Source organism: Rhipicephalus microplus, unplaced genomic scaffold, assembly GCF_043290135.1.
Source record: "Rhipicephalus microplus isolate Deutch F79 unplaced genomic scaffold, USDA_Rmic scaffold_23, whole genome shotgun sequence".
Taxonomy (NCBI): Eukaryota; Metazoa; Arthropoda; class Arachnida; order Ixodida; family Ixodidae; genus Rhipicephalus; species Rhipicephalus microplus.
The window spans coordinates 6,424,667-6,446,721 of NW_027464596.1; the positions used below are offsets into that span (position 1 = coordinate 6,424,667).

The 22,055-nt window shown below is 46.8% G+C and overlaps 1 protein-coding gene across 2 annotated transcripts in view; it reads right to left on the reverse strand.

The window, feature by feature from the left end:
• LOC142786413 (uncharacterized) overlaps positions 1-22,055 on the reverse strand; it is a 128,688-nt gene that overhangs the window by 52,135 nt on the left and 54,498 nt on the right. For both annotated transcript variants that reach the window (XM_075884099.1, XM_075884098.1), the window contains exons 2-3: positions 7,317-7,417; positions 6,155-6,217 (exon numbers count right to left, since the gene is read on the reverse strand). In XM_075884099.1, coding sequence (XP_075740214.1) covers positions 6,155-6,217; positions 7,317-7,417 — 164 coding nt within the window. The remainder of the gene's footprint in view (positions 1-6,154; positions 6,218-7,316; positions 7,418-22,055) is intronic.

Sequence of the window (22,055 nt, forward strand, 5' to 3'; positions counted from 1 at the left end):
TGGGATCTGTTGTAGTCGTGGCCTCTGCCTTCTCTGTGGCCCTGCGTCGTTCCCAATGCCTCTTCGTCACGATGTAGGTCGTCTTGTACATTGCGCGGCAGTGCGGTTCGCTGTCATGTGTGCGCCCGCGTACAGCTTGCATCGGGGGAACACTGGTGGTTGGGGTCTGGGTTATGGGCGTCGCGACCACGCCACACTTTGTCCTTGGGATTCGGGCACACGTCCATGCGGTGACCAAGTCTCCCGCAGCAGTGACACATGTCAACTTGCTTGCGATAGAGGGTGCAGAGAAGAAGAGCGCCGCCGTACCTAACGTAAGTGGGCACGCACCATCCTTCAAACACCACGAAGATGGTCGTGGTGTTGCTGAGCCGTTTGGCTGCCTGGGCGTGAGGGATCTGCACGTTAACATTGTTGGTGTGATTGTACTTGGTGTCTTCTTCCAAACCGTGTAGTCGGGAGCCGTCTCGTACGCACTAACCTCGTACCGATGGTGATGGCTTGAAGCTGTCTGTATTTATCGGCGTGAGAGGCATCGGTTGTGCTCACGACGAAGATGTTTTGATGGTTGTTGGAGCAATCCGTGTCCTCCCTTGCTTCGTACATCAGTATGTTGGCCGTGCGATAAATCGCCCATGTGAGGCGCACGGTTTTAGTGGTGGCCATGTCGAGGCTTCTCGTCACAATCTTGAAATCAAACCTTCGGAGTAGTGGAATTTCGCTGTTTCTGATGACTTGCTGCTTGATGTTACGCGGTTGTCAACGTGAACGCTGTCGGTTGCAGTCCGCTCTTTCACTGGTGCAGGAGCGGGCTCCATTCTGGGTGTTGCTCTGCGCGTTTGCGTGGTTAACTTGGGTCTTAGATCTTATGGTGCACAAATCCGTGCCCTCCAGAACTCTTCGGGGGAGATATCCTCCCCGTTCACTTGGACGTTCATCGTTTATGGGCGAAGAGAGCGCCCACGTCAGAGTAGACGCTCAGCGCGTCTCAGCGGGTGGCCGGCTTGCGCGAGCTTAGGGCCATTCGGGTGGGGGTGAAAAAATGGGCCGCATATCCACGGGATGAATGATGGAGAGTGGGGTGCACATCCATCCGTCCATTCGTTCTTGCTTCCGTCTGTCCACGCGTCCGTCTGTGTGACCATCCGTGCATCTGTCCAACCGTACTTGCATGCGTCTGTTCGTGCATCCGCACATCCATCCGTGCATCCGTCCTTGCGCTCATCCATGCATCCACCCCTGCGTCCGTCAATGCGTGCATCCGTCCATGCAGCCATTCATGCGTCCGTCCATGCATCTGTCTGTGTGTCCATTCGTCCCACTAGTCAATACTCCTAGTACCACCTTGTCACATGTTTCCATCATATATTCCGCATATAGAAGCACCGCCACCCCGCGGACGTTCCAAGGACTATACAAGAGGTGCCACACGCACACTTTCTTACAGCTAGCGTTTGGTGTCTACTTCCCACCTTTAACCACCTCGAGTTCATAGTATATACTAGTTCACTGTATTCATGGCACTGCGGCCCAACGCTTGCTAAAGCTTTTTAAATCCAAGGAGGTTACGCCCAGCGAGTGTAACGCAGCTACCATTTCTTGTGAGATAGGGCTCAATATACATGCCAATGGCTGCTAATGCGGATTGAGAGACAGGAGAATTCGGCTTTCAGTTAACGCACATGCTGCGAATTTTTTATTGTTGAACAACGTACAGGAGAAATCTCTAAATGACATCACCTTGCGGGTCAAAGCGTAAGACGTGTTACGTACTACAACGAGGAACGAACGGGTGGCGGTTTAAGGAGCTTCGCTCCTAGAATACGGCCTACTTTACTACTGAATACCTAGATAGTGGCTCTCCCATTGGAATGCGTGTCGGCCCTCTCGTTCAACTTCTCGCCATTGCTGGCGCTAGCTATAACCTGATAGTCTACTATTATACGGTTGTTTCCGCGGCGCTCGAATAACAATGCCTGCATTTTGTGGCATGGCTTCTTGGAGCGGCGCGATCTAAGGAGCCACGCCGCTCTTTCGGCACAAAGGGTACAGACGTATCAATTACCTCTTTGGAGGCACTGAATGCCCGCACGTGCGAGCTGTTAGTTCGAATTTAGGGCCTCGCCTCGTGACGTGAGGCCTTTAGACCTGAGAACCCTGGAGTCTCCGGTCTCTGTTCGGGAGTATTCGGTGTATTCTGGCCTACAGCCGCCTTGAGGGCAGGTGCCACAACCACCGGCTCGGTGTGCGCGGGCCGAAGGAGTGGCGAAGGCTGGTGCGGCGGTGCCCCCTGACGCGCCACACCAGCATATGTAGGTTCACAGAATGGCGAGACTCTTCGCCGTGATTCCTTAAATGAATGGTTCTCATTCACCTTCAACATAATTATCTCTTTTTTTTCTTCCACTATACGCAGCAGCGTGAATATGCGGCATAGCTTCTTTCACAGTTTACACAGTGTGACGGTTGTTTGCAGTTCTCAGACACGTGGCCTAGGACTCCACATTGTGCGCACGACTGGCGATCACGACAGCTTTTAATGCCTTGTCCATACCACTGGCATTGGAAGCAACGACGAGGGTCGGGTATGTAAGGCCTGAGAGAGGTCTTCGTGTACCCTGTTTGAATAGCATTTGGCAGATTACTGCAAGCGAACGAGAGTAATTGGTGTTCCGTTCGTGTTTCCTTGTTGTCTATTCTGATGATGATCCTTTGTATATTGGTCACATTCTGACTCTTTTACCTCTTCAGGAGTTCCTCTTCGGTCAGACCAAGCAAATCAGCGTCAGATACCACTCCACGAGTTGTGTTCATTGATCGGTGTGGTGTTACAGTGATCAGAGTGTCACCAAGTTTTGAAAGATTATGCTGCTCCTCAAACTGTTCTTTTTCTCGAACTTCGAGGAGGAGGTCTCCACTGACCATTTTGGTAACTTTTAACCCGGCCGCAAGAGTTTATGTAAGACACCTGGCTACTACAAAGGGGGTTAAAGTTCTGGCTTGCTTGCCACTTTTATCACTATGTATGACATGGAAATGGAGGAAGTTTTTATTTGAACGGTTAAAAAAACCAAAGTCATCGGTGCGTATGCGCATTAAGGCGGTACGATGATTTACAGAGGAACAGCTTTATACATGCCTGTTTCATTTTCTTCGAAAGCGTGTGCGGCCACCCACCACAAAGCCCAACGATGGGACGCTACAAGCTTGCGGATGCTAAAACCTGCACACGCCAGCTGTACAACGCAACTTTAACCCAATGCACCTAGACCAAGGTAGGCTACTTGCTCAGGGTTAACCCTAGCTGCCACGAAGTTTGGAAGTAAACGGAAGAAAGTAGAACAAAGGAAAGGTGAAAAGTGAGAGACAAAGACGAAGACGAAGACAAAGACTATGTAGGGTGAGAAAGAAAAAGGCGACTGCCGATTTCCCCTGGGTGGGTAAGCCCAGGGGTGCCGTCTACGTGAAGCCGGGGTCAAAGGGGTGTGTTACCTCTGCCGGGGGGCCTTAAAGGTCCAATCACCCAGCGTCGGCTCAGCCTAGAAAATCTCCTCTTCCCCGGACACGGCTCCACCACGCTCGGCTATGCTAAGGAAGACATCGAAACCCCTTGTTAGCTCGGGTTCGTAGTGTCGCTACACACAAAACGCCTGCTTGCGCTGACGCCCCCACTGAACGCATTTTTGTTTTGGGATGTTCTACGTGAAACACTTAGGAAAGTTTTACTTCTTACTCCACATGAGATTCGATTTTTAGCAATAGAACCGGGCCTTTTATAATACGACATGTTCTTTTTTCTTAGCTTGCTCAACATATGGCGAAGCCGCATGGCAGTCACACATTGTGATTTATACGCTCAGACAGTTCGTATTTATTTTATTGAATATATGTGCGCGCTGCAAGACGTTTTTTTCAAGACTTTGCTACAATGATGGTTTTCTAAATGGTATGGTGAATTATGTCATCTGAAATAATTTTAGGTATTTGTGGCAAATGGCTCATTTCTTCCTTGAAACAATGGCATAGAGTTTTGTTCAACAACAGCATGTAACATTTAAACAAACAACAAACATTGCAGCATGTAAAAACAAACATTAAGCGTTGAAGCATGTAACATTCAAACAATAGCAATCACACTCCACGTAGGTGGAGAGTGCTTGGTGTTGTTTCAATGTTACATGCCGCAATGAAGAAAAAAATGTGGCTGTTGCACAGTGGCTAGCGTTCTGGACCTCTGCTGTCGCGGACTGGAAAGTCATGATTTCGACTCCTCTTTGTCGGAACTTCTACTTTCTTTTGCTTTCTGGTCACGTGTGTATTTTAGACGTTATTTCGACGTTTTTTCAGCCTTATTTTGACATTTTTTTAATCTTATTTAGACGTTTTACCGACGTTAAACACGTCACTTTCGTCTGGTTTGGCTACGGTATAAAACATTTTCGTTTTAAAAAACCTGCAGTCAGCTTGCACTGGTAGTGCGAAGCCGGAAGTCGGTTGGCTGCTTGGTTGGTTCATCAGAATGCTGCAATCTACTGAAGTGCGGAGCAGTGCAGCCTTTATTATCTTTCTGCTTATGTTTTCTTTTTTTCTTCCTCGCTTTCTCGCTTTTCCTGTTTTGTGTTCTTTATTTCTTTTTACTTCTATCGTCATAAATGTGCTCAAACAGCTCTCCTGGTTTTTCTCTCTTTCTTCCTCTATTATTTTCTGTTGCTGTTTTTTCTTTATCTTTATTTACTTCTGTTGTCAGGAAGGTGCTCGAACTACAAGTGAAAAAAGGCCCAATGCTGAACGCTGAAGAAGCAAAACTAAAAAAAAAAGAGCGCTAAGGTTTGCTCAAGGTGACTTCAGCAATGACATACAACATAGGCCAATTTACTCTGCTCGCACGCTGAAATATTCGGAACGTCGTGGGGCTGGTAAATGGGCCAATATAACTGGAGAATAAAGGTTTGCTTACACGCACGACTTACTCCAGACACGCAATACCCAAAAGAAACAGCAAAGTAATCGGTAAAAAATGGGCACTTTCAGGTTTAATGGGGGATAGCGGTGAAGGTGGGTCCAAAAAGAACCATACGCAGATTACCTATTAAATGGTTGGTTGCCGATACGTGCACTATGACTGTAAATTGGCCTCTCAGATATTTGACGAAATGGCACACCTATTGGATCCAACGTTAAACTCATAATAATGACTCGTTAGGCATCGATGTTGACAAATATGCAAATAAACCAATAAAGGGGATGTACATATTTGAGGACAATGAGTGTGTGTAGCGCTGCTGCCTACAACAATCCCTTGAAGTGGGGCGACGAGCTCTACGTCAAATTCTCATATCAGCACCAATTTCTATAAAAAGGCTGTACTATCGTTAATTTGTACATGAATATGTAACAGACCGTTAATTTGTAACTGAACTTTCAACCTCGCTTTTTGTCGAACAGGGGCGCTTGAAATTGTGTCCATCGTCTGTTGTGGGGCAGTGCATGTCTCTGAAAAAGAATTCGTCTCTGGGGCGGTGAGTTAGGGCTCACCCATTCAGAGGCTGGTGGCCATGGCGCGGCGTCGACGCTTCCGCTTTTACTGCTTTAGCGCCAGAGCAAATCGGATAGGTATATGATTCATCTCCGTGCCTTTTTTAAAGGAGGTTCTCTCCTTGACATTAACTATATTAATAATTTCATCTTCTTAAGTTCCATCATGCGCACTACTAGGAGTAAGCAGAGTAAGCGCGTACGTAAATATTCAAATCATTTTTATTAAAGACGTCTATGACCATCAAGCGATGACTCTCATGTATATTTATCTAGACCAAGGTGCGACAGTGTATCAAACCCACGCCAGTATGAATAGAGGCTTTTTTGGTTTTCTTTAACCTGCAACATTATTTTCTTTATCAGAAGGCGAGCCACACTTATGAGTCATGACTAACGCTACGATTTAGCCGTCTGCTTACAATATCGGCACCCTAGTAATTGGGAGGGTGTCATTTTACCCACATAAATTACCGTTTCCACAGGGCTTTGATGTGCGTGACATCCGACTTCTATTTTACTACGTTTAAGCTAGAATGCTTTTCTTCCCGAAATTATTTATGCCTTTCGCTGCTACGTAAGGAAGGTTTGTCTTTATAAGTCTAGGGTTCATACTTACGTTTGAGTTGTCGTCTATGACAGCATAGCACATGCGAAATGCAGTACAGGCCCTGTGGAGGTTCTGAATAATGAGAAAAAATGCAGTTTGGTGTTATTGCTATGTTTATTTAAAAGCAATCAACAATTTTATTGGGCCAGTTGGTAAGAATCCATCTTTCTAAGAAGCGCAGCCACTATTACAAAGAACACACAACACAAGCGCTTGTGTTGTGTGTTCTTTGTAATAGTGGCTGCGCTTCCTCGCAAGATGGATTTGTTTAAAGCATCCTCGTATTTGGCTTTTTGTCTGATTCTAAAGAAATCTTCAGAGTCGCTAATTTTGTGGACGTGAAACGACCCCTTCAGGCTTCGTTTTTCAGCTATACCAAAAATACATTAACGCCTTACGCCACGTTTGCGAAATTACTGTTTTTCATGTGGAATATTTGTGCATACAGCAAAAAAAATTGCAGAGATCCTGCTGACGTTATAAGGTAATTAAAAATGTGCGGAGCAGTTCGTTTGGACCAAAGCTAAGCCGCAACATATACAGACCTACTCACTACCCACAAAACAATGACCCAGACCATATATATATTGAAATCGAATTTCAATCACTCATTCAGTGATTGGAGGGACTAGCTCACGGCCACAATATGACCAGGAGCGCTGAAAAAATGATCACGATTTAACACCAATATTGATCACTTGAAATAAACGTAACATGGCTGCATAGCAGCGGCACCTATCTTTTCTAAAAAGCACTTGAATGTGAATAAGCCATAAAAAGGTGGCAGTGATTAGCGCAGAGCTGCTACGAAAAAGCAAAATAAATACAGAAATGAATAAAAAAGAGAGGTCTAAGCTTTGCTCGTCCACAAAGCCTAGTGACTTCCCAATACAAACAATCCAGCGTCTGCTTCGCATCTTAGTACCTTTTAAAGCACCTTTAGTCTTTCTCTACGAGGCCTGCAGCCCCGAGGAGTGCCCTAAAGCCCCACCGCCACTCGGAATTTCGGATGAAAGAAGCTATTTTACCAAGTACAACTAGTAAAAATAGTTTTTTTTCAGGTCTCCAAGAAGTGTTCCCCCTCTTTCACATAAGAAAATAATTTATGGCAATGATATTTATCTCAAGCACTGGATCACACGCTAGGTTACATACTGTATAATAACGTCACCTCTAATGCGACTGAAGGAATGTTCATGCGTCGAATTTCGCCTTTGCAAGAATAGAGGAAACTTGTAGCAAATCGCATCGCCTCGCCATGCTCCCTTGGATCTGGATTATAAAGAAGAAATGGAGCTGTTTCATTGCTTAAAGGCAAGTAAGACATATTCAAAACATCCTAACGTCCAAGTACCACAGTTAAGCACGTTTAAGACGTAGAAACGCACACATCAACGTGCTCAAAAGGTGCTTTAACGCCAATCTCCACTAAAAATAATTCTGGTAACGCCTCTGGCAAGCACGGCAACTCGCTACCTTTCAAAGAATGTCGCGCTATCTTTTATTCGCAAAGGAATGGTGCTTAATTATAGTGTTACCTGGAGTTTTGCGTCTGCAAACCGCGATATGATTACGGGAGCCGTAGTGGAGGGCTATGGACATTTCTACCATCTGGTGTTTTTATAGGCATCGTCCACAACTCTGCGCGCTTGGCATAAAAACATCTTGGTATGAGTCGGACGCCTCCCACAAATAAATAGCCAAATTTGTTTAGAAATGTTAAAGTAGGACTATAGATACACCATCGCAAAATTAGCCTGCTGCATTCCCCTTCAACTCGCTTCATTCTGCAAAAGACGGCAGCGCCGTTCGTGGCGCCCTGCCTGTGTATAATGTCAACTTATTTAATGTTGTGTCGTTTCTTCTGCATAACATGGCGGTGCTGACCACTCCTGCTAGGAACTCATAGTTCCGGTTGGCTGTTTGTTACTGCGCGGTATCTGGCGTATCTGTGTGGTCTGGCCGGCTGTCTTCACTCGGTAGAACTGGATGGCGCATCGAGAGCGCGGTGCGGGTGAAGTACCCGCCAGCCGCTGTTCCGTCCTGAAAGCATTCGCGTGAGAGATCTTTTCTGTTGGCGGTCCAGCGTGTCTTTTTATAGTTCAAAACAGTGCATATTTGTAGCGCTATAAATGGATCAACCTGACAAAGAAGGTCATCAAGGACGATCTTTCATGAGAATGTATCCGAAATTGTATTAGGCTTTGCTCATTTTACAGGGAAACAAGTAGTGAAAGTATTATTGGGAATGTCCAACATTTCCGTGAGCGCCCCGACAATATGGCAAGCAAGCTGAGCCAGTGCCGCCTCTATTTTTTTTCAGTGCCAGAGCGAACGCTCTCTTCAAGCCGTCAAGCGCGCGCTTCGCCTCCGCTTGCCGGTGCCGCATGGTGGCGCTGCACGAGCAGACCACCATGCCATAAACAACTACTGTCTCATAACAGTTACATCAGTGGTCTACAGGCTGGCGATGCAGATTATAAAGGAAAGACTGCAGGCATGGATAGAGGATGAGGGGGTGCTTGGGGAACTGCAGAATGGGTTTCGGAAACACAGGAGGCTGGAAGACAATCTGTTCTCACTGACGCAGTGCATAGAAATAGCAGAAAAGGAACACAGGCCCCTGTGGCAAGCATTTTTGACTATCAAGGGAGCGTACGATAGCGTGGTTCAAGAGGAATTGTGGGGAATACCGGACGCACTAGGCGTGGAACACGTATTCACTAATCTTTTATAGGATATCTATAAAGGTAAGAAGGTAGTTATAAAGTGGGAAAACAGGTATCCAAGCCTGCAGAGGTAAAACAGGGGCTTAGGCAAGGGTGTCCCCTGTCACCCTTATTATTCATGATGTACGTACAAGGATTAGAGGCCAAATTAGAGGGAAGTGGACTGGGCTTCAACCTCTCTTTAGTCAAACAAGGAAACCTCATTGATCATGCACTACCAGCATTAATGTACGCAGATGATATAGTGCTAATAGCTAACAACAAGGAAGATTTGCAGAAATTGATGGACATCTGCGGTAATGAGGGACATAGGTTAGATTTCACATTCAGTAAGAAAAAATCAGCAGTCATGATTTTCAATGCTAACGAAGGTAGTGAGCTTAGAATACAGGAGGTCACGCTAGAGATAACAGATAAATACAAATATCTGGGCGTATGGATAAGCAATGGGACCGAGTACATTAGGGAACACGAAATATACGTGACGACTAAAGGTAACAGGAATGCAGCAGTGATGAAAAACAAGGCACTGTGGAATTACAATAGGTATGATGTTGTGAGAGGAATATGGAAAGGGGTCATGGTTCCTGCGCTGACGTTCGGCAATGCGGTCTTGTGCATGAGATCAGAAGTTCAAGCAAGATTAGAAATTAAGCAACGTGGAATAGGTAGCCTTGCTTTAGCAGCACACGGGAATACACCAAATCAGGGAGTACAAGGTGATATGGGATGGACATCATTTGAGGGCAGGGAAGCTAGCATCAAGATAAAATTTGAGAAGCGATTGAGAGAAATGGGGGAAGAGCGTTGGGCTAGGAAGGTTTTCAGCTACTTGTACATGAAGAATGTCGATACAAAATGGAGGAAGCGAACCAGGAAGTTGACTGGTAAATACTTAGAAAACAGCAGGTGGCCAAACCAAAAAGAACTATCGGTTAAGAAGAAAGTGAAGAAAACGGAGACTGACATGTGGAGAATGGGCATGATTAAGAAGTCCGCACTAGAGATCTATCGAACCTTTAAGCAGGAAATTGCCAAGCAAAGGATCTATGATAATACTCGGGGTAGTTCTCTACTGTTTGAGGCCAGGACGGGAGTACTGCGAACCAAGACATATCGGGCCATATACGAAGGGGTAGACACAGTATGCAGTGCGTGTGGAGAGGAAGAAGAAATTGTCGAACACTTGATAATGTTCTGTAAAGGGCTTCACCTAATAGTTCAGGATGATGGCGCTGAGTCTTTCAAAGCACTGGGGTTTAGGGACCGGGAAGGCAAAATAAATTTTAAGCGGGTAGACCTAACTAGAAAGAGGTTATCTAATTGGTGGTTGAAGTCAAGGCACGAGTGAAAATTAAACACTTCACTGCAAAGTACGAATCCTCAAACTCACTTTTTAAAGAAAAAAAATAAATCTAGTTTTTGGTTCATTAAGTATTACGACTTGGTGGCGCTAGCCACCGCCCGATCTAAAGGGTACAGCCATATCCATCTAACCATCCATCCATCCAACAGAAGGGCCGCTCGTATTAGGAAGCACGCGAATTCACGTTTTCATGCGAGTTAATTTGCATTCGTGCTTCTCGCCAACATTCAAGAATGCAGGAGGTTGAAAAGTAACACGAACTTAGCGGCGCACTGATTTCACCAGGCTTTGTAGGGCCGTGCTACCGGTGCAATAAATGCGTTCGAGTTTTATAGGGTTTGCGTTTTATTTTCTCTTTCAAGCTGTTGCAACCTCATCATCCGCATGCCTCAATATATCGTACTGCAGCGTACCACTATGCATATCTGACGGAAAGCTATCTGATTGTATTTTTTCATTTCTCAATAGTTGCAAAACAAATGCCTCAGTATATAGTACTGCCGTGTACCACTCTGCATAACTGACGGAAATAAATCTTATTGTCTTTTTTTATTTCTCATTAGTTACAAAAAAACGCCTCTCCCCATATGGATTCACCTGAGACGACTGAAAGGCAAAAACTATCCTCATTTTCTTCCTATTCAATGCACTGAAGGAACGAAGGAAGCAACAAAAGGGAGAAGGCAGGGAGGTTGACCAGAAAAACATCCGGTTGGCTATTCTACACTAGGGGATTAGGGAAGGGGACAAGAAAGACGAGAAAGAGGGAAGAGAGGGAAAACAAAAAAGGAGGGAGAGCCTGACAGGAATTCTACTGCAGCGTGTAGAACTCTACCGCATGTCAGAGGCGTTCACACAAGCCTGTCTTTCTCAGGAAACACAGTAGGGCTTTCACTGCCTTGTGGGTTGTCGAGACATGTGGACGTTGCTGTAACAGCACCTGCACAGAAAGAGACCGATCATACAGTCGCCGCATCGCGTTGGCAAGTACTTGTCTATTGGAGGCAAATCGAGGACAATGCCACAGCAGGTGTTCGATATTTTCGTCGGTGCCGCAAACATCGCACGTCGCACTGTCAGTAATTCCGATTAACGTGGTACAAGCTTTCGTGAAAGCAACTCCCAGCCAAAGGCGATAGAGAAGCGAAGATGCACGTTGATGTAGGCCGGGTGGAGGCCGGAGTTGTAGTGAAGGGTCGAGCTCGTGCATTCTTGTACGTTGTTACCTTGGTGTGTTCCACTCAGTAAGTGTGAGACTGCGGGCCAGTTGAGGAATCTGCCTCACCGCATCCGCTCTTGAAAGCGGAATCGGAACGCTGTTCGCTTCTTTATGTGACGTGTGAGCAGTGTGATCTGCAGAATCCTTGCTGCCTATACCACAATGCCCAGGTAACCACTGAAAGACGATGTCGTGGCCTTTTTGTATGAAAAGGTGGTGAAGTTTCACGGTTTGGTAGGTCAACTTGTCGTGGCATCCGCGTCGGAGAACTGATATCAGGCACTGTAACGCTGGTTTTGAGTCAGAAAACACAGCCCATTTACCTGGTCTTTCTTCTGAATTGATGTGTTCCAGTACGTTGCGCAGAGCCTCGAGTTCTGCCGCCGTTGGCGTTGTCACATGTGAAGTCTTAAAACCACGAGTTAACCCTTGTGGTTGTATAACCACTACTCCACTAGACAGCGTAGTAGAGCCATCCGTGTAAATGTTCACGTGGTTACTGTACTTTTGTTCCAGTAGGAATAGACTCAGTTGTTTCAGGACATGTGTCGGTAAGTCCGATTTTCTCCTCATTCCCTGAATCATTTAGTGATCTCGCGGTCGGCTCAAGCTTCAAAGAGGAAGCAGTGGCTTTGATGCAGGTGCGTACGTCTCAGCAAGTGATGAACGACGCTTGTAGCCAGTAGTGCCGTATGTCATGCGGGGCCTTTTAGCAGCTAGGCTCGCCAGGTGGTGAGAAGGGGTCCTGGCAAAACGCCTGAGGTGCATGCGCATTGTCTTGGTAGTAATATGCGTCTTTATCGAGGGATCTTAAGCGAAGGCAATCGTTTCAGCCGTTGAAGCACTGCTATATAATCCAAGGCATTTAAGTGCTTGGGCTTGAATGCTCTGAATTGCGCGCCGGTTGGTCTTGCCGGTGTTAGATATTGCAGGTAAGGTGTACCGTAAGAATCCGATAAACAGCACTCTGTACAGTTGTAGCATGGATGGTATGGGCAGTCCCCAATTCTTTCCTGCAAGGAATTAGAACACGTGGCATGTTGCGATCAGCCGCTTCTTCACATAGTTCACGTGTGGATCCCCGACAAGTTTCTATCTATTATGACTACCAAGAACCTGTGGCTTTTGCTGAACAATATGTATTCTTCATTAATCGATATGCTGTAAGCAGACTTTGGTTTCCGCGTGAACGCTACCACTGCACATTTTTCGCAGGACACCTTGAGGCCTTGTTTACGAAGGTAGCATGACGTCGTTGTAGCAGCCTTCTAAAGGCGGGCGCGAAGCTGAGGCCTTGTCACACCTGATGACCAAATGCAGATGTCATCAGCGTAGGTAGCTGCTCAGTGCTAGGTAGCTGCTCCACTAGACCAATGAGAGTTAGATTGAAAACTGTAGGGCTTTAGCACTCCTTCCTGAGGAACTCCTCGGCTGCTGTAATAATCAGGTGTTGGGCCATTCGCTGTCATCACGTAAAATGATCTCAGCTGTAAGTAGCTGTACACCCACATATATATCTTGCCACCAAGGCGTACTGTTTCCAAAGCATTAAGAATGGCTTCATGGGGGACATTGTCGTAAGCCCCCTTAACGTCTAGAAACAGGGCGGCGCACAGTCTTTTACAGGCTTTCTGGTGTTGAACATATGTCACCAGATCAACAACGTTGTCGATTGACGAATGGCCGCGCCTGAATACGGTCATGGATACTTTATACACTTCGTAGTGCTTTAAATACCACTCCATTCGTGCTAGAATCATTCGTTCTATTGTTTTTCTCACACAACTGGCAAGTGCGATAGGACGGTATGAGGCAATATCCCAAGGAGATTTACCAGCCTTTAGAAGTGGAATGAGGCGGCTTGACTTCCATGCCTGGGGAACCATACCAGCCTACCAGTAGTCGTTTTATAGGCGTAAGAGTGCCTTCCGAGCTTCGTCTCCAAGATTACAAAGGGCACGATAGGTAATGCTGTCAGGTCCGGGTGCTGATGAACGTCTGCACAGGCCCAGTGCAGCCTCTAGCTCATCCATAGAAAACTGGCATTCCATACGGGGATCACTTGAGGGAGGTGGGTTGCCAAAGTTCCCATTCTTGATACTCTGAAATTGAAATCACCGGCAATTCTTCTACAGAAAAATTCTGCGACGTCAGTCTCTCCGCATTGAAGGTGAAGTGGCACAGATGTAAACGGGTGTCGCTGACCCAAGGTTGTGCAATGACCCCGGACAGTTCGCCGTATCAGTGATAGTGGCTTTCGTGGATCCAACAACTCGCAAAAGGATGTCCAACGTCGCCTAACCAGTTTATCCATGTGCCGCTGAATTTTCTTTTTATAGCGTCTAGCCAGCCTCAAATAATCCATGCACTTTGTCCGCCGGTACCTTCGTTCTTCACGATGGCGTAATGCGCGAAGTTTCTCAAGCTCGATGTCGAAATCGGTGTGCTTGTGACTAGTCAAAAGTCAATGCGTGGTTTTCTGCAGGACATCCTTTATCTACTCCTCTAGGTTATATGATGAGCCGTCGATACGGCAGTGTTCCTTTAACATTTTGAATTTCGGCCAATCGGTGAATTTGAGGCCTTTTGAAAACTTGGAGCAGGTGAAACCTTCTATACACAGGTAAGTTGGTATATGGTCGCTGCCCCGTGTTCAAGATCCGAAAACCAGTGAGTGCACTTTCCTGGTAAGTGAGCGAGAAACCAATGTAACCAATGTAAGGTCCAGGCAGCTGCTATAGGCTGAACCGCGTAAATATGTAGGACTTACATCATTAAAAACGCAGAGTTTGTACTCCGAGGCTAAGGACACCAATTTTATTCCTATAGAGTTGACCCTGGAGCTTCCCCATAGGAACTGGTGGGAATTGAAGTCACCAGTGATCACCCATCGCCTTGCAGTCAATGTCAGAATACCGTGTTAGTCATGAAAGTCATAATCATAATCATAAAGTCATAATCATAAAGTCACAATCATGAAAGCAACCTTATCCTTCTTCACAGTAAGGCACACATACTCATTTCCTTCATCAGGCGAGACTCTGTAATGAAAGTAAGCGAGGTCATGGCGCATGAATACAATAACTTTGCTGCAGTCTCTGTGAGTGGAGGACATAAAGCACTCATATTCTGACAGCTTGATTGAAGCAGACAGGTTGGGTTCACAAATCGCGATAATGAGGAAGCGGTTCACAAATACAAACTGTCTAAAGTCAGACATGCACGACTTCAGTTCTCTGGCATTCCACTGAAAGACAGATGCATTCTTGACTTCCCCTCGAAACGACGGTGCCTCGCTGGCCATGATTTTAACTTAGAGCTGAAAGCACCGGACTCAGGGCGTCCAGCATATGCAGTGCGGTCTGCGCAGCCGAAGTCTTCATATTACTCAGTAGGACACGCATGGTACTCATCAGCGATTGCAGCAAGCTTATCACTTGATCTTCATTCATCGCATCACTGGTTTGAGCGGTCGTCGAGGGCGGCGGGATTTCATGCAGCTCCGAAGTAGGTTGACTTCGTGAAAGTGAGGGCCACTGTCCAGAAGGTGCGACTGCTGTCCCTTCCTTCTGTTTGGCAGTATCCGTCTTCAGTGAGCTCGGTGTTTGTGGGTCAGCCTATTTGATAGAGGATGACATCTCTCTATCGGTAGAGCAGTTTTTTCGTGACGGTCTTCACCCATGACGCCGTCGTCGGCGTAGTGTAGCGGCAGCTTCCCTGTGCATTGAATTGTCCCGCACCATACGCCTGAGTACCACGTGCTCGTTTCGCACCCGCGGGCAATCTTTGCATGAGGCCTCATGAGCACCGTGGCAGTTTGGACATCGTAACATGGAGGCACCGCAGGCGTCTTTTGAGTGAGATGCAGCGCACCGCGCACACACAACTTTGTTCTCACAGACACCTTTTACGTGTCCCATCTTGATGCACTTGTAGCATTGCAGTGGCTTCGGTACGTATGGACGCACTGAGTGACGAACATGGCCAACATTGACATACGAGGGAAGCCTGTCTCCCTCGAACACAAGCCTCAAGCAGCGTGAGTTGCCGAGTCTGGTAATGTGCGTGATGCGGGTGCCTTCTGTCACTGGCTTTATTAGTATTGGCAGGTCATTAGCTGGGTTGGAAAGATCCACATCATAAATGACGCCTCCAGTGCCATTACAACCTGTAGCGACCATTGGCCGAAATTTCACGTTGCCGATTTCTGTTATGCGCCGAAGGATTTGCAGTGCGCTACGGTGCATAACGTCTACAGCAAGGACATTCTTCCGTGCATTGATCCTCACGTCTTTGATCTCATTCGGCGCGGTTTCCTCGAGAAGCACAGAAAGAACTTGCCTGTTAAGGAGTCACAAGTTAGATGCAGGGTCTTCGGGCATGAACACCATAGCGTGCGGCCACCGCTGTGGTGCAGTCTTAACGCTGGAAACACTTGCCGACAATGCCATCCGCAGCAGTCTTGGTGTTGTAGTTCGATTCATGACGACCGTGAAGTCATCATTCGATGACTCAAAGCCATCCGAGTACAAGTCGGTTGCCTCGCTCTCCGTGTCGCTCGACGCGTTGCTACGCTTCCTGGACGACGAAGCCCGGCGCGACGATTGCACGCCTGGAACATTCCCAGGTGTGTCCTGAAGCATCACCGCAATTGAGGGAGCGGCAGCTCCCAGGATTTTTAGGAAAACAAATTCCAAATACTGAGCACGGGCACAAGCGTTCTGTGAGAGAATCATGCACTGAAAGTTTTCTACTTTCCTCCGGGATATTTCTGCGCGCAGAATTGTTTTCTTTCTGCTTTAAGGATCGGAGACAAAGCTAGGTTTCTACCCCTCAGCTGGTTATGACCTGCCTTCATGGTCGGCCCATTTCAACAAGCGAAAATGTTGTATTATGCCGTCACGTTATGTGACCTTCGATACGTCACAAATATTTATGACATGTGACGTCATATGATGACATTTTAGCATACAAATTCTTGCATCATTCATGTTCACGTAGTCGACTCGAGACGATGGCGGACGCCGCCAGCGATCTGTTTTCGCTCTTTATTAGGCATTTATAGTTATCGCCTTAATGCACTGTACGGCTGTAGCTTCATGAAATTGCAGCTTTCGCTGCTGTTCGGGGTACCGTGCTTGCAGTATTTAGGCAGAACAATTGGTCTCCTAAAAAAGCTTCGTACTACATCCTCACATGTAGCCGTCATTTACAACCCGACTATTTTATAGATTATAGGTAGTGGTGGCGCAAGACTACCCGTCACGCTTGGCAACATGGCAATTGTTATCACTAAACGGGAGTGAACTGCATCCGAACCGTCAACAAATGAGTCTATCAGTATAGCACCGCTGCCTCGCGATCACTGCCATGTGCAACGCTAACATTGTGTCCCTAAGGTGAATGAGAGCACATGGGCACCACACCGCCATTCGGCCTCCACTCTGCTCGCTACCGGGGAAGAAGAAACAGAGCTGAGCAGCCGAATATTGAGGCTTGATTGATATGTGGGGCTTAACGTCCCAAAACCACCATATGATTACGAGAGACGCCGTAGGGAAGGGCTCCGAAAATTTCGACCACCTGGGGTTCTCTAACGTGCACACAAATCTGAGCACACGGGCCAACAACCAAATATTGAGGCTACAACAATCCTTCCACGAATGCACAGACAAGCTTAATCAACTGACCGAAGGCCACATCTTTCATGCCTGTCACCTCGTATCAAGTTGAGATTCGGTGTAAGACATCTGACTATGTTTTGAATAGCGTCTGTTCAGAACATGGACCATGATAGCAGAAATCGCGCCGCATATGGAGATGTTCTTTTTTTTATTTCACGACAATCTCATTGTTTAGGTTCTCTTATGGTGAAATCACCTGCAATAGTACCTTAATTTGTTGTGCTTGAATTTTCTCGGTTGCAACAATGTAATGCTTTGCGAAGGGTACGAATGATGAACTATATCCCTGGAAGAAGTCTAGTGGCATTTTGTGCTATTAGTGCAAGAACTCTAGGCTTGCGCATAGTCTGCTAGGAGAGTAGCAAGCGTCGGGGAATGTCCAGCACCCATTTTTTTTATACGAGTCACTGGCAAAGCCTTCTCTCAAAAGTCCACTTTTAATTAATCAAAAAAGCAACTCTCAGACAAGCGAACGCAATGGTGACAAAACGATTTTCCGCTGACTACTGGCATGAGCTATCTGGTATCGGCCTAGCAGACGACGCGCGAGCACCTCGATCAAGTGGCGAACGAGAGATGCCTTTGAAATGCGCTGGGTGTCCAGAACAACATGTGCTTCACGATTCTCATTTCCAAGTTTCGATTACACCTTAAACAAAGTGAATACAGCCGAAAATCAAGCCGTATAGCAGTTTCGAATGCAACCGTGGCATTCGTTTGCGCGAGAGACGACGCGGCGGCATGTCTATTCCAGATGCGGCGCTTCGCAGCTAAACACCGCACTAGCAACGACGGCCATTTCTCATTGAAATCCGCTCCTTCGCCGTGCACTGAAAAATAGAGGAGGCAATGGCTGAGCGTATTCTTTCGATCACTGTCATTATCTTGTTACGGAACAGAAGAGACGCCGTGTTGACGAGGCTGTGGATGAGATATATTTCAAATCAGTAGCAGCAGCGTGCCCGGTTGACCAGCGACAGAGCGGGGACAACCCTTCGTCCTCTTCGTCAGGCGCACACGCGCATCGCCCCCTAGAATGTCAATATGCATGCATGCGTGCAAGGAGGATTAAAAGAAATTGCTGGAGTGGAAGTTCCCACAATGCCTTGCCAGCAGAAGTGAAGCCAGTTTTTGCCACTGCCAATATGGAGGAAACATGCTCTTTTCTGATAGTGCCCACTTAGAGATCAAGCGGTTTTGATATGCTAGCGTAAGTTCTACGTTAGTTCTATATTAAAAGAAAGTTGTTCCCGACGAAATAACACACAAAAACGAGTATGGGTGACTGAATTTCCCAAAACATTTGCCTCCATTCACGGGATCACTAAGTAAAACTAGTAAGTTAAAGACGCACTTTGAGCACTGTGTCACCCGAAAAATTTTCACATTACATTCGTTGGGCGTGTGAGGGATACGCTGCATTCTTAACCGCTAAATTGTGACACTCTATCATGCCCCTTATAAGATGGCTGCCGCAACCACCATCTTGCCACAGACATGGCTTCACTTCTTGGCAATTATTTTTACTCCAGCATTTTTTTATTCCTCCTTGCATGCATGTAGTTAAATCCCCGGCGGCAGAAGCGCTGTCTTGACTCGTTTTAATGTCAACGTCACTGGGAGTGTGGTATGGCTTCAAGCGCGCAACACATACAATATCGGCAGCCTGCGGGGCGCATAAGGGCACAGGATGACAAGACCAATTTCATGTCAAGGTAGTAACCTCAGGAAGGACTCGGCATGAACCTGTGTAGCGAGTAAGCAGTTCTGCCAACAAGCCAAACTTGCCGGGTTAGAGACCATAGCAGGACTAGAGAACCAGATGAAAACTGTACGTCGTTGTGTCATTGATATAACATACGCCATTGCTTCTCTTGAGAGGTCAGAAGGCGAGTACGGGTGATATCACGCGCGTGGGCAGCACCACTTATGGCGTCCATGGCATGTTCACTGGCCGGTACTGTAGGAGACGAGATGAGGGTGTCTAGAGGCAATTTTGATTCTTGGTCCAATAACAGAAAAAAATAGAGAGTAACCAGCAGTGTCAAGGCGTGAAGAATTGTAGGCAAATGTGACGTACAGGAACGGAAGATCCCCGTCGGAGTGTTTGGAAGATAGACACTTAGCGAGCATGTCTGTAAGAGTTCGTTTCAGAAGCTCCGTGAGTTCATTTTTCTACGGTTGAATGAAGTAGCGAGCTTGTGACTCGTTTGACAGCACTGCAAGACGTCGGCTATGACGTTCAATGAAAAGGTGCGGCCACGGTCTGTAAGGAGCTGCCATGGAGCTTCGTGTTACAAAATTACGTCTTTTGGGAGGAAGTCGGCGACATCCGTGGCGCAGCTTGTAGGAAGAGCTTGTGTGATAGCATAACGCGTGGCGTAGTCAGTGGCCACGGCTGTTCACCTGTTGACCGAGGGAGACGAGGGGAAAGAGCCAAGTAGCTCTAATCTAACATGGAATAACGGTGCTGACAATTGCAAGAGGTCAAAGGTGCCCGGCGGCAAGCGTCGACGTTGTTTTGCAGGGCTGACATTTCTCACAAGCAGCAACGTATCTTCTGACTGAGCGTGCAAGCCATGGCCCAATGAAGCGTCGGCGTATTGGATAGTAAGTGCGTGACACACCAAAGTAACCGGAATTCGGAAGGCCTCGAAGTTCGTGTAGCGATTCTGGGCGAAGGTGTTTCGGAATGACAAGCAGCAGCGCCGGTACATCGGGCTCAAATATTTTTCTTCATAATATGCCATCGTGGAGGACAAAAGAGTGATAGGACTGATCGGAAAATGTCGATTCAAGGTGTTCCACGTTAGCACGCAAGGACGCATCACAGCCGTGCTTTTCACCGATGCGTGTCATTTGCGAAAAGGAAAAGACGCAAGGGTCTGTGTCGGTGTCAGGCATAGTGCTCGATTCAGCGACCGGGTAGCGGGCAGGCAGTCTGCGCCCTCATGTAGGCGTTCGGACTAGTACGTCACTGTGTAGATGTACTCTTGCAGTCACAGAGCCCAGTGCCTGAGCCAGCCAGCAAGATCCTTCAGCGACGTAAGCCAACATAGCGCATGATGGTCAGTCAGTGCACAGACATTTGTGCACTATATATAAGGGAAGAACTTTGAGACTGCCCAAACAAGAGCAAGACATTTACGCTCTGTAATATAATAGTTGCGCTCAGCAGATGTGAGGAGGCGGCTAGCATAGGTAGTAGCTCGGCCGTGTCCCCACTGGCATGAAACTAGGACTGCTCCGACCTCGTGACCACTAGCATCGGTTCAGACTTCTGTCGGAGTGAATGGGTCAAAGTGAGCCGATAAACGTGGAGTCTTCAGTAACGTGATTAGGTGAGAAAGAGTGGCAGCTTGGGTGGTACCCGACAAAAAATGTGATGGCTTTCTTGAGAAGCTCTGGGAGGGGTCGAGCGACGGTTGCGAAATCTTTCACGAACCTCTTATAATTGAAACAAAGTACTACAAAACTGCGGATGTATTTGACTGACTAGGGTACGGAAAAACTAGCACTGCACGAATTTTCTCCGGGTTCGGCTGCACATCTGATGCGTCTACAATGTGGCCCGACACTGTCATTCGCCGGCGTTCGAAGTGGCACTTCAACGAGTTTAATTGAAGGCCAGTAATTCGGAAAATGTTCAGAGTAGCTGACAAACACTTAAGGTGTCTCTCAAATGTTGGGAAATATACAACGACAGCGTCCAGGTAATAAAAACAAGTTTACCATTTGAACCCTTGTAGCAGAGAGGTCATAATGCGGTCGAACGTAGATGGGGCGTTGAATAGCCCAAACGACTTTACCTTGAGCTGGTATAGCCCGTCTGCACTTAATAAATGCATTGTTCTCTTGGCCTTTTTTGTCGGCAACAATCTGCGAATAATCAGAACGTAGGTCTATTGAAGAAAAGTATCGGGCGTCATGGAGGCAATCGAGGGTGTCATCAATGAGGGGGAAAAAACAAGCGTCCTTTTTCGTGATTCTATTCAGACGGCGGTAGTCAACGCAGAAGCGCCACGTGTAATCTTTTGAACGGACAACCACAAAAATGCCGTAGGCTTGAAGGCTCAATAATCCCTTTCGCAAGCATCTTGATGACTTATTGCTGAATTACCTAGCGCTCTGGGGCAGACACCCGGTATGGTGGGCCATGAATGGGAAGATAATCACCAGTGTTAATGCAGTGCATTACGAGTGAAGTCTGGGTGAGTGGACGGCAATCGATGTCAAATATGTCATGGTATGAAGCCATAAGGCTGCATAGCGTGGCTGACTTCTCAGGTTCGAGGTCCGGGGCGATCATGGAGAGTAAGGTCGCAACGAGGCACATGGCATCTTGCGGGTGACATGGGTGATCTGGACAGACGTATATATATATATATATATATATATATATATATATATATATATATATATATATATATATATATATATATATATATATATATATATATATATATATATATATATATATATATATATATACACTTGATGACCATTGAAGGAAAACGGACGAAGAATAAAGGTAAATAGCCGACCGACCCATTAACGGGAATTCCTTCTTTACGCACGCCGCCCGCCGACCGACCCATTACGGGGAAACCTCTTTCTTTATGCACGCCGTCACGGACCTTCCTGGCACCGCGGCGACAATCTTGGGTGGCCCGACACACGTCAAGAACTGAACAGCACGTGATATGATCCGTATGTGGATGTAGACGGACAGTTGGCTTCGTTATCAGTGTTGACAGTGGTTCTTCCTCTTTTTACTTTCTTTCTTTTCCTTCTTTTTCTTTTTCGTCTTTTTTCTCCCCCCCCTTTTTTTCTTTTTTTTCTTTTTCTAGTTCCCTCTCACTCTCGCAAGCATTTTTCAAGGCGAGAGGGACGCGGCAGCAACGAAGTTTGG